An 11,219-nucleotide genomic window follows, 5' to 3' on the forward strand; every position below is an offset into this window, starting at 1 on the left:
AGACCCCTTGACCTTTTCCACATTTTGTTACAGCCTTATTCTAAATTTGATTAATTTGTTTTTTTCCCTTCATCAATCTACACACAATACCCCATAATGACAAAGCAAAAACTGTTTTTTAGAAATTTTAGATGGTGCCAGGTTTCCTCCAGACGTGACGCTTGGCGTTCAGGCCAAAGAGTTCAATCTTGGTTTCATCAGACCAGAGAATCTTGTTTCTCATGGTCTGAGAGTCCTTTATGTGACTTTTGGCAAACTCCAAGCGGGTTGTCATGTGTCTTTTACTGAGGAGTGGCTTCCGTCTGGCCACTCTACCATAAAGCCCTGATTGGTGGAGTGCTGCAGAGATGGTTGTCCTTCTGGAAGGTTCTCCCATCTCCACAGAGGAACTCTGGAGCTCTTTCAGTGACCATCGGGTTCTTGATCACCTCTCTGACCTAGGCTCTTCTACCCAGATTGCTCAGTTTGGCCGGGCGGCCAGCTCTAGGAGTCTTGGTGGTTCCAAACTTCTTCCATTTAAGAATGATGGAGGCCACTGTGTTCTTGGGGACCTTCAATGCTGCAGACATTTTTTGGTACCCTTCCCCAGATCTGTGCCTCGACACAATCCTGTCTCGGAGCGGTACGGACAATTCCTTCGACCTCATGGCTTGGTTTTTGCTCTGACATGCACTGTCAACTGTGGGACCTTATATGGACAGGTGGTGCCTTTCCAAATCATGTCCAATGAATTGAATTTACCACAGGTGGACTCCAGTCAAGTTGTAGAAACATCTCAAGGATGATCAATGGAAACAGAATGCACCTGAGCTCAATTTCGAGTCTCATATCAAAGGGTCTGAATACTTATGTAAATAAAGTATTTCTGTTTTTTATTTTTAATAAATGTGCTAAGATTTCTAAAAACCTGTTTTCGCTTCATCATTATGGGGTATTGTATGTAGATTGATGAGGATAACATTTAATTTAATCAATTTTAGAATAAGGCTGTAAAGTAACAAAATGAATGAATACTTTCCGAATGCACTGTACGTAGTAGGCCTTCTAGTTAATAATTACCAAAACAACACTGGTGAGGCCATGTCTGTTTCGTTTTAGGAAAACAGTATTAAATACTGTCGATTAGAAGCATGATTTCCTTTATTGGCCCCAAAATGACAAATGAGACTGAGCGATTATTCTCCCACACTGTAAAGGTTAATCCTCGGTTAGTCCTAATTTACATCTCCCTTAGGGAAATTGAAGCCCACTGTGCACAGACGTCAATTCAACGTCTTTTCCACGTTGGTTCAGCATAATTTCATTGAAATTATGTGGAAACAACGTTGATTCAACCAGTGTGTGCCCAGTGGGAGATCGCTGTCTCAGCACAATGCTGTTTATTGGAAAATAAGCTATATACTGTGGTTTAAATGTTTTTATACATCATACTGTTTATTTAATCAAGGGTCGCTGTCAGACATTCTCCATGCAATTGTGAAATCCTACCACTAGATGTCGATATCGCATCGTTAATATGTTTCCAAATAATATGTCCCCGATGACCTTTAGTCTTGCTCTCCATCACAAGTTACTGAAATAATTGTATTGTATTTGTTGTTTCTGAATTGTTCCACTTCCATCTGCAGAGTGACCACACCCACAAAGAAAATGACTGCAGATACATTTACACACCATGATTTTATTAGAGGTAGTGAGGTATCGGAAGTCAGGAAATAAATACAGGGGGATTGATAAAGAATCTGCTTACATTCATTCAGTGATAAAATAATTTAAATATAAAACATTTATAACTTTCCATGTTACAATCTATGCAATACATTAGAGTGCATTAGAAAAAAATAAAAACAAATGGAAACTTTTCAGAAAGGCACATCTAACTTCCCACGGGGGGCCAGTATAAAAAAATATGTATTCACTAACTGTAAGTCGCTCTGGATAAGAGCGTCTGCTAAATGACTAAAATGTAAATGTAAATGTTTTGTTCTGAATGTATGGTTGTCCTTCAGTAAACGTTGTGTCTTGGTCGTTCTTAAGGAGGCCTCAGCTCAGCTGTTATAGGGTGAAGTTGACCCTAGACACTGATCTGGTCAGTTTTAAATTTCCCCCACTAATGGTTAAGGTTAGGATTGGGGGAGGGGAAGCTGATCCTAGATCTGTACCTAAGGGAAACTTCACCCCGGAGCCAACTCAGCTAGTTAGCGTTTGGAAAGCTGGTCAGCCAACCAGTCCAGTCCCTCCAACAGACCTGAACCCATGGTCGCACAGGTAGCCTGGACAAACCACTGAGGAGAGAAGAGAAACAGTCAGTCCTTAACAGGTAGCCTGGACAAACCACTGAGGAGAGAGGACAAACAGTCAGTGATTAACAGGTAGCCTGGACAAACCACTGAAGAGAGAAGAGAAACAGTCAGTCATTAACAGGTAGCCTGGACAAACCACTGAGGAGAGAGGACAAACAGTCAGAGTGCATTATTTACCAAATCTGGGCAGGGATTCAATCCGAGGCGCATTGTAGCATGTTTAACATTTAAAGGGATACATCAGGATTTGGGGAATTAAGCCCTTTATCTACTTCCCCAGAGTCAGGTGAACTTGTGGATACCATTTTTATGTCTCTGCATGCAGTTTGAAGGAAGTTGCTAATTAGCGTCAGCGCAATTGCTAACTAGTGTTAGCGCAATGACTGGAAGTCTATGGTAACTGCTAGCATGTTAACTGCTAGCATGCTAGTAGATACCATAGACTTCCAGTCATTGCACTAACGCTAGTTAGAATTGGCTTGTGAAACCTTAGAGATTCTAAATGGTCATACTTACAGGAGTACTCAGTTGAAGTTTACTCAGTCCCAGTTTATTTGTGATGTCACTGACAGACATGGCGTTGGGAAGGTCCTGTTTGTTGGCGAACACCAGCAGAACTACATCTCTCAGCTGGTCCTCTTCAAGCTGTGGGTTAACAGCACAGAACACAGGGAATCAGAACAGCCACAGCACTCACTGAGTTATTACACTTTTCTCTGTAATGTTGCATCAATTATTTTTACAACTAAACCAAGATAGACCACAGCCTGTCGTTTCCAGTGGGAACAAATGAGTCATAGTGGGTAGAACAAGCAAGGAGGTGGGCACGCGTTCTAGCATAAATCTGCATATTTCCGTTAGGGAACGCCTCCTCTGTGAAGTGCACGTGTGCAATAACTAAATTCGCCTTTGCACTCCTTCTAAACAACGCAATTTTTTAAAACTTTTGCAAAGGGTAAAATCTACAAAACTTAGTCCACTCTGTTCATAACAGATTTTAGTATTGGGAACAGAAAACTGTATTAAGATCAAATGTTTAATTGATGAGAAAATTTGCAGAATGTCAGCCAAAATCCATGTCGTTCCATCTTCTCCCACTGCCGGCCAGTGGGCTTCCTCTCACTACCATATTTGGTAGTGAGTGGAAACGCTAAGCGGATGCTTCACATTTATACATCCGGTGAAATATCTGTCTCATTGTTTTATCTGTGGTTGCATCCTGTGTGGAGGATCGATAACACAGAACACAGGGAATCAGAACAGTCACATTAAACAGGAAAACACTATCTTCTATATCTATTAGAACAGTCATATTACTGTATTATTACATTCCTTGTAGGTAATCAGAAAGGTCACACTATACCGTTACTACGCTCCTCTCCGGTGGCCAACAGCAAACTTAAGAGTTGCTATAGGAAAGTGTGGAAAGATGAATTTACATTTTTTACATTTTAGTCATTTTAGCAGACGCTCTTATCCAGAGCGACTTACAGTTAGTGAGTGCATACATTATTTTTTTCATACTGGCCCCCCGTGGGAATCGAACCCACAACCCTGGCGTTGCAAACGCCATGCTCTACCAACTGAGCTACATCCCTGCCGGCCATTCCCTCCCCTACCCTGGACGACGCTGGGCCAATTGTGCGCCGCCCCATGGGTCTCCCGGTCGCGGCCGGCTACAACAGAGCCTGGAATCGAACCAGGATCTCTAGTGGCACAGCTAGCACTGCGATGCAGTGCCTTAGACCACTGCGCCACTCGGGAGACAAATGGAAGGACAAATGAATGGAAGGACAGATGACTCACCATGTTCTGTAGTTCCTCTGTAGCATCATTTATCCTCTCAGGATCGTTGCTGTCTACCACAAATATAAGACCCTGGATGAAGACATTGGAACACAGACACACGCTTTTAAGGAATGAGGAAAATTTGAATTTGAGTTCATTTTTTGAATTGACTGGATTTGAAATGGATCCCATATTTAAGGCTGTTTGGGTTAGGATACCTGAGTGTTTAGTTAAGGCTGTTAGGGTTAGGCTTAGTTGAGGCTGTTGGGGTTAGTTGAGGTTGTTAGGGTTAGGGTTAGTTGGGACTGTTAAGGTTAGTTGAGGCTGTTAGGGTTAGTTGAGGCTGTTAGGGTTAGTTGAGGCTGTTAGAGTTAGTTGAGGCTGTTAGGGTTAGTTGAGACTGTTGGAGTTAGGGTTAGTTGAGAGTGTTAGGGTTAGGCTTAGTTGAGAAGGTTAAGGTTAGTTGAGACTGTTAGGGTTAGGGTTAGTTGAGGCTATTAGGGTCAGTTGAGGATGTTAGTGTTAGTTGAGGCTGTTAGGGTTAGGGTTAGTTGAGATTGTTAGGGTTAGAGTTAGTTGAGAGTGTTAGGGTTAGTCCTACCTGAGTGTTCTGGTAGTAATGCTTCCACAGAGGTCTGATGACGTGCTGACCACCTACATCCCACACCGTGAAGCTGATGTTCTTGTACTCAACCGTCTCCACATTGAACCCTATGGTGATCAGCACAAAGGACATTCAGCTATGCTCTGTCTAGCAGTCCTGGGTCAAATACATATATGAAGCGCAAGTTGTCAATCAGTGCATATACCCTATATATCAATCAATGCTTACCAATAGTGGGGATAGTAGTGACAACTTCTCCAAGTTTTAGTTTGTACAGGACTGTGGTCTTCCCTGCAGCATCTAACCCAACTGTGGGAACAATATGGATCATTTTAAAACCTAAGTAATATTAATAATATGCGTATAATATAGGCCTATGTAAAATCAATCAAACAAAGTAAATGTTTTCACACATTGTAACAAATACATTGCAACATTGTAATAATAACACAATGTCATTAACAAAATTGTAAATAAGTCTTACCCATCAGAATTCTCATCTGTTTCTTCTCGAAGAAACGAGAGAAGAGTTGCGAAACCATAACACCCATTATTGCTAAAAATATGTTTTGCTTTATCAAATAATCCAAAAGGAGCAAAATGTCACGATCTGCAGCAGCCAATCTCGCTCTTCAACCAATTCTGCAGGGGTAGACAGCGGCACACACAGATTTATACAACCGGTTTGCATTGCGCTGCTTATATAGTCTACTCAGCCACAGGTGCAACGGGACACCAACACAGCGCACTGTCATTTCAGCCTGGTCACACAGGTACAACATGCAAGTGACTGCTCCGATTCCTCTCTACCCGTTTCCTCCACGTCACTTTCACTTTGTTGGCCTCGGAATACAGGATGTTGTAATGTTTCTCATGTGTAGAGATATAATCTGATTGGTCTACAAGGCTGCTATTCATTCACTGTTATCTAAATACTGTCTGAAGTTAAAGTCGATGTCACACGAAACAACCTGTAATGCAATTTTTGTTGCTGGCAACAGAGTTGCATCTGGGTTGCTTCGTGAGTCAATTTCAATCGCGTTTAAGTTGCTTCGTGTATCAGCAAAGTTGCTTGAGAACATGTCACTTGCTACTTGCATCTGCAACAGAAATTGCCTCCAGGTTGCTTCGTGTGACTGTCGTCGGCTCTACAGAGAAATAGGTCAACTCCTCGGTGTGTGTGTGTGTGTGTGTGTGCGAATTTCACAATGCTCCCTATTCAAGCAAAATAACAGAGAAAGCAACTGTGATGAAATAAAGACAAACCATTTAGTAATGAGATACTAGTGTGTTGTTCATTCACATAAAAATTACTTCCTCTAAATGAAAGCTATTATTGCACACAGTTTCTAAACCCAGAGGCGGAACATCGCGAGACTTCCGGGAACGCTGGCGAAACAGACAAGGCCGGGGTTTTGAGTTTGAGAGGTCAATGATAGAAGTGAAAAATTCTTCCTTAGTTGTTAATTTTCTTGAAATCTAAAAGCACAGCCTAGATTCGTGCCAATGTTTTAAGTAGTAGAACATGGTATTACTCCAAACTCGTGAACGTGACAAGCTGACACGTTTTCATTTTCGTCAAAAGCAACTTTATATCGAACAAGTGCCTTTGATTTGACGGCCTGAACTTTCGCAGTTTGGCGCGAAACGATGACGTGTTCCTATGCATGACTTTAGTTAGCCATAGTCGCCGTGACATCGCCTACAAGTGTGATCGGGATATCTATCGGAGAAGCAGTTTTAGCATATCTTCATACTGTACTGTCTTTGATTATAGTCTGTAAACAGGGCTTAGCTACATACAGTATGAGGACACCGAGGTCTGGACCTTATTTTTTAGAATAACAAAAACACGTCATCAGTGGGGGGTGCCCAGGGGCGCTGACCTCCAGCGGGCCCACATTGATTTTGTTGATCAGTCTCACTCAGATGTCTTATTAACATGGCAAAGATTATGGCAAAATGTGTAGAATCTGCCAACAATTCTCCCCACCCCAATGCAAAATCTATAGAATTGCAGGAAATTAGCTGTAAAACAAAAAAAAAAATTGTATAGCTAATAGGCTATGTGTTTGTAGATCGACTGAGGTGAATGAAGCTACAGCAACCAATGTGCTAATGGCTAGGGTCATTTTTGCTTGTTTTTGCTGTTCTCCAAATTAAACTAATTAAACATTGTAGAAATCATCAAAACAAAACATTGTAGCGACCCACACAGCAGGAAACAATGTAGCAACCCACACAGCAGGAAACATTGTAGCAACCCACACAGTAGGAAACGTGGGCTAGCCTAGTCTCTGCCATGGAATAAAAAAATAAAAAAATAATAAACAGTTTTAAAAGCGACCAGAATACCATGTAATCTCGCTCTTTCAAGTTTGAAAGTAGTTTTATGAATCATTTATAATACCTACAAACAAACAAAACATACACAAATTCACCTTTTTATAAACATTTATGTCTCTTCTAGTTTATTCTTTGACCAGATAAGGGCATTGACCTTGGCTTAGGTCAATATAAACTGACAGACTTTAAAACATGGATAAAACAAACTTCCAATAAATAATCAATCAAAATAGATCTGTAACACTAAGAAGCTTGAGATAATATGATTTAATGTCTTAAATGACAACATCAGATACATAAAAATGGTTTCCACGAGTTCATCTGACTTTGGGGAAGTAGATTAAGGGCATCATTTCAAAATCTCTTTCAAATAGCTACTTTGAGCGTTTGTTTTTAGCCTGCCTGGAGTGCCAGATGGGCGGGTTTGCGACTATTCTATTGGTTCCATTGCACCAGGAAAGCTTATTCAAGCCCACATAAAGTACTATAAATGATTTGAAATAGTATATGAACCCAGGTCTCATGCCTTTTGCCATCTATATCACTGCACCTGCTCTCAAAGAAGAGTATAGGCTAGTTATGATTACCATATTGATATTAGACATATACGTAGGCCTTCTAGTTAATTATTACCAAAACAACACTGGTGAGGCCATGTCTGTTTCAGTTCAGGAAAACAGTACTAAATACTGTCGATTAGAAGCATGATTTCCTTTATTGGCCCCAAAATGACAAATGAGACTGAGCGATTATTCTCCCACACTGTAAAGGTTAATCCTCGGTTAGTCCTAATTTACATCTCCCTTAGGGAAATTGAAGCCCACTGTGCACAGACGTCAATTCAACGTCTTTTCCACGTTGGTTCAGCGTAATTTAATTTAATTGACGTGGAAACAACGTTGATTCAACCAGCGTGTGCCCAGTGGGAGAGCTCTATCTCAGCACAATGCTGTTACTTGGAAAATAAGCCAGCAAGCACTGGGCTCGGGTAGTGCTGTTGAAATTGAAGTTGCTGAACTTCCAAGAGCTCACACACAACCTTATACTCAACAATCAATACTATCATGTTGAGGCTATATACTATAGTTGAAATGTTTTTATACAACATACTGTCTATTTAATCAGGGGTCACTGTCAGACATTCTCCATGCAATTGTGAAATCCTACCACTAGATGTCGATTTTGCATTGTTAACACCCCAACTAAATGTCCAGTCCCTGATTTTTAAAAATCCTTTCCTCTTGATCAGAAATGGCATAACATGCTTCTTTCATTTTCTTGGATAAAACCCCTTTTTTTACTTGCAGCAGGCCGAGCCAGCACAATACAAAATAACATAAAGGTGTTCCAGTGAGAGGTGGTGCCATAAAAGGGTTGCAATTCTATTTCAAATACTCGTTTCGATGTCTCACTATGGGATTCGTTCAGCGGGTCACTGACGGCTCGAAGAACCAATCACACAACGTCTGTTGGAGACCGACAGGTCGAGTGGCGAATAAGGTGAGCCCCTCTCCTCCTTATAAGGCACCACTTGCCTCTTTGCGGAAGAGATCACTACACTCCTGAAGCTCTCCTCAGCATGACTAGATCCCTGTCTTCCTATTGAACTGTTCTCAGGTCAACCGTGAGGTTAGCACTGCTGTCTTCCAACTGAACTGTTCTCATGTCAACCGTGAGGTTAGCACTGCTGTCTTCCAACTGAACTGTTCTTAGGCGAACCGTGAGGTTAACGCTGCCGAATGTAGACCCTCCGCTCCTGTCGATAGTGTTGAGTACTGACCGAAATATACGCTTTGCTTCGAGTATCATTTATTTTCTACTCCTCAGTCTCCGGTGGTAGCTAGCATCACAAAATTAGTTATCGAGACTTGGTTAGCCCACACCGTAAGGCTAGCTAGCTGGTTGAATCTGGCGCCCTTCCTAAATCAGTTGCCGAAGAGGAAGGAAACCGCTCAGGGATTTTACCATGAAGCCAATGGTTATTTTAAAACAGTTACAGAGTTTAGTGGCTGTGATAGTAGATAACTGAGGACGGATCAACAACATTGTAGTTACTCCACAATACTAACATAAATGACGTAGTGAAAAGAAGGAAGCCTGTACAGAATAAAAAATGTCCAAAACATTCATCTAAAGTAATACTGCAAAAAAATTGTCATAGAAATGAACTTTTTGTTCTGAATACAAGCGTTATGTTTGGGGCAAACACAACACATCACTGAGTACCTCTCTTCATATTTTCAAGAATGGTGGTGGCTGCATCATGTTATGGTTATGCTTGTCATCGGCAAGGACTAGGGATTTATTTGGGGGGGGGGGATAAAAAGAAACGGAATAGAGCTAAGCACAGCAAAATCCTAGTTTTGAGAAGTGGTGTGACCTACACAGATCATTCCTTAAATGCTCTGTATCCAAGGTTTCTATGCTTCATTGCAGGACCTTTTTGGACAGAGGGAAGATCTCTACTGCCAAGGTCTGTTTAGATCTCCACTGCCTGTAATACAGGCCTCGACAGTTACACAGTAGAACACCCTCTGTTATGTTGTTGATAAAGGGTGTGCGTCGCATACCTCCAGTCTTCAAGGCTTTAGACCCGTCTTGGGGCATGTCTGTTGTGCTTGATGCTTCCTCACGGCAGTCTCTTGAGGCGCTGGAAAGCGTGGAGATGTAATACCTCTCCTTCTAAACCGCTTTTACACCTGCAAAGTGAGTGAGTGGGCTGCACGCCCTGTTATTCGTGCCTACAGTTTGACCCAGGGTTCTCCTAGGTAACCGTGTTACCCAAATCCCGCCTTTATGCTTAAGGTCAGCGGCAACTGAGATTGTCTCGCATTAGAGCTTGGTTTCCATGGTTTCCACCCGTAGCTCTTCCAGTCTACAGTAGCGCGTTACACATTTGTTGGATAAAGCCAGAGTATTGCGAAAACACCTCTTTGTTATTTGGGCGCCTCCCTGCAAGTTGGGGCCTCCATCTTGTTAAGGGCTATCCCTTTCAGTGGAGGCTCCACAGTGGAGGAAGGGGAGGACCATCCTCCTCAGTGAAATTTCATTAAAATAAAAATAGTGAAACTTTTAGATATAACTATACTAAATATATTCATATGTCACCAAATAATTGATTAAAATACACTGTTTTGCAATGAAGGTCTACAGTAACTTCAACAGCACTATCTGGGGTAGCCGGAGGACAGCTAGCTTCCGTCCTCCTCTGGCTACATTGACTTCAATACAAAACCTAGGAGGCTCGTAGGCCTCACCCCTTTCCATAGACATACATGGTAATTATGACCACTTCCAGAGGACGGCCTCCAACCAATAAAAGCTTTTGCAGCATGAACTGACATGTTGTCCATCCAATCATAGAATTAGGATCTGAGCATGACCCTAGTGTGTTGTATTGGGATTGTGCTGCAGAGCATTATGAGGGTTTTATGTGTTGAGAAGCTTGGTGACATTGTTGGATAGAGATTAAGAATGAGCATTTTTTTGAAATTATTCAATTCAAATTAGTTTTTTCAAATTACAGGAGATGGAGGTGGTATATTATAAATTGTTTTGCCAACGCTGCCGAAAATGTTGTGGACTTTTTGTTGAAGAACCCCTTTCATTCTCTGGGGTACACGGAAAAGGTGCGAATTAAAAGCGAGGGTCGACCTCTGCCTGAGATCAGTTTCATGAAGAAGGATGAAAAGGTGAGGGCGTTCAATACCAACTGGTATCAAAAGTATAGCTGGTTAACTTAACAGGGACCCTTTCATCAAGCCGCCTGTATTGCTGGCCTTGCCTGCTTTTTGGAAAGTCTGAGCCTTGGTCAAAAGGTGGGTACAATGACCTGAAGAACATCGATCGTTCAGCTAAACGGAAAAACAAAAGCAGGGAGCATATAAATGCCCACATCAGATTCAAGTTTCTGGAAAAAAGCTGCATCGATTATGATGAAGTTCTGCGTATTCAAACTGCGCAACATAACGAGAAAGTAAGAAGAAACAGGGATGTTCTAAAGCGGCTAATCAAAACCACTGCGTTTTTGGGCATGCAATAATTGGCTTTTAGAGGACACGACGAGAGGGAAAGTTCCGCCAACAAGGGCAACTACAAGGAGCTTGCAGAGGTAATTAGACGTTACGATGCTTTACTTGCTCAACATATCGAACTTTCGACTGTCTTTTCTTGGATGT

At 41.8% G+C, this 11,219-nt stretch overlaps 1 protein-coding gene across 2 annotated transcripts; it reads right to left on the reverse strand.

Annotated features, from left to right (window-relative positions):
- Positions 1 to 1,992: 1,992 nt before the first annotated feature.
- On the reverse strand, positions 1,993 to 5,767 carry LOC121576441 (ADP-ribosylation factor 4-like). Of its 2 annotated transcripts, none has more exons than XM_045222567.1 (6): positions 5,180 to 5,758; positions 4,924 to 5,004; positions 4,693 to 4,802; positions 4,110 to 4,181; positions 2,820 to 2,948; positions 1,993 to 2,285 (listed from the first exon to the last, which is right to left on the reverse strand). In XM_045222567.1, the coding sequence occupies exons 1-6, from the start codon at positions 5,244 to 5,246 to the stop codon at positions 2,199 to 2,201; spliced, it is 546 nt and encodes a 181-aa protein (XP_045078502.1). In that variant the 5' UTR covers positions 5,247 to 5,758; the 3' UTR covers positions 1,993 to 2,198. The 2 variants fall into 2 exon arrangements, with proteins under 2 accessions (XP_045078502.1, XP_045078503.1); XM_045222568.1 differs by lacking the exon at positions 1,993 to 2,285 and adding an exon at positions 3,667 to 3,712 and having other exon boundaries at positions 2,862 to 2,948; positions 5,180 to 5,767.
- Positions 5,768 to 11,219: the final 5,452 nt, after the last annotated feature.

The sequence above is a fragment of the Coregonus clupeaformis genome, chromosome 1 (assembly GCF_020615455.1).
Source record: "Coregonus clupeaformis isolate EN_2021a chromosome 1, ASM2061545v1, whole genome shotgun sequence".
Lineage (NCBI taxonomy): Eukaryota > Metazoa > Chordata > Actinopteri > Salmoniformes > Salmonidae > Coregonus > Coregonus clupeaformis.

Coding starts and splice junctions, on each gene's coding strand:
- LOC121576441 (XM_045222567.1), bottom strand. CDS start 5,246: ATGGGTGTTATGGTTTCGCAACTCTTCTCTCGTTTCTTCGAGAAGAAA. Junction 4,803..4,923: donor CACTACTATCCCCACTATTG/GTAAGCATTGAT, acceptor TGATCACCATAG/GGTTCAATGTGGAGACGGTT. Junction 2,286..2,819: donor AACTTCAACTGAGTACTCCT/GTAAGTATGACC, acceptor TTCTCTCCTCAG/TGGTTTGTCCAGGCTACCTG.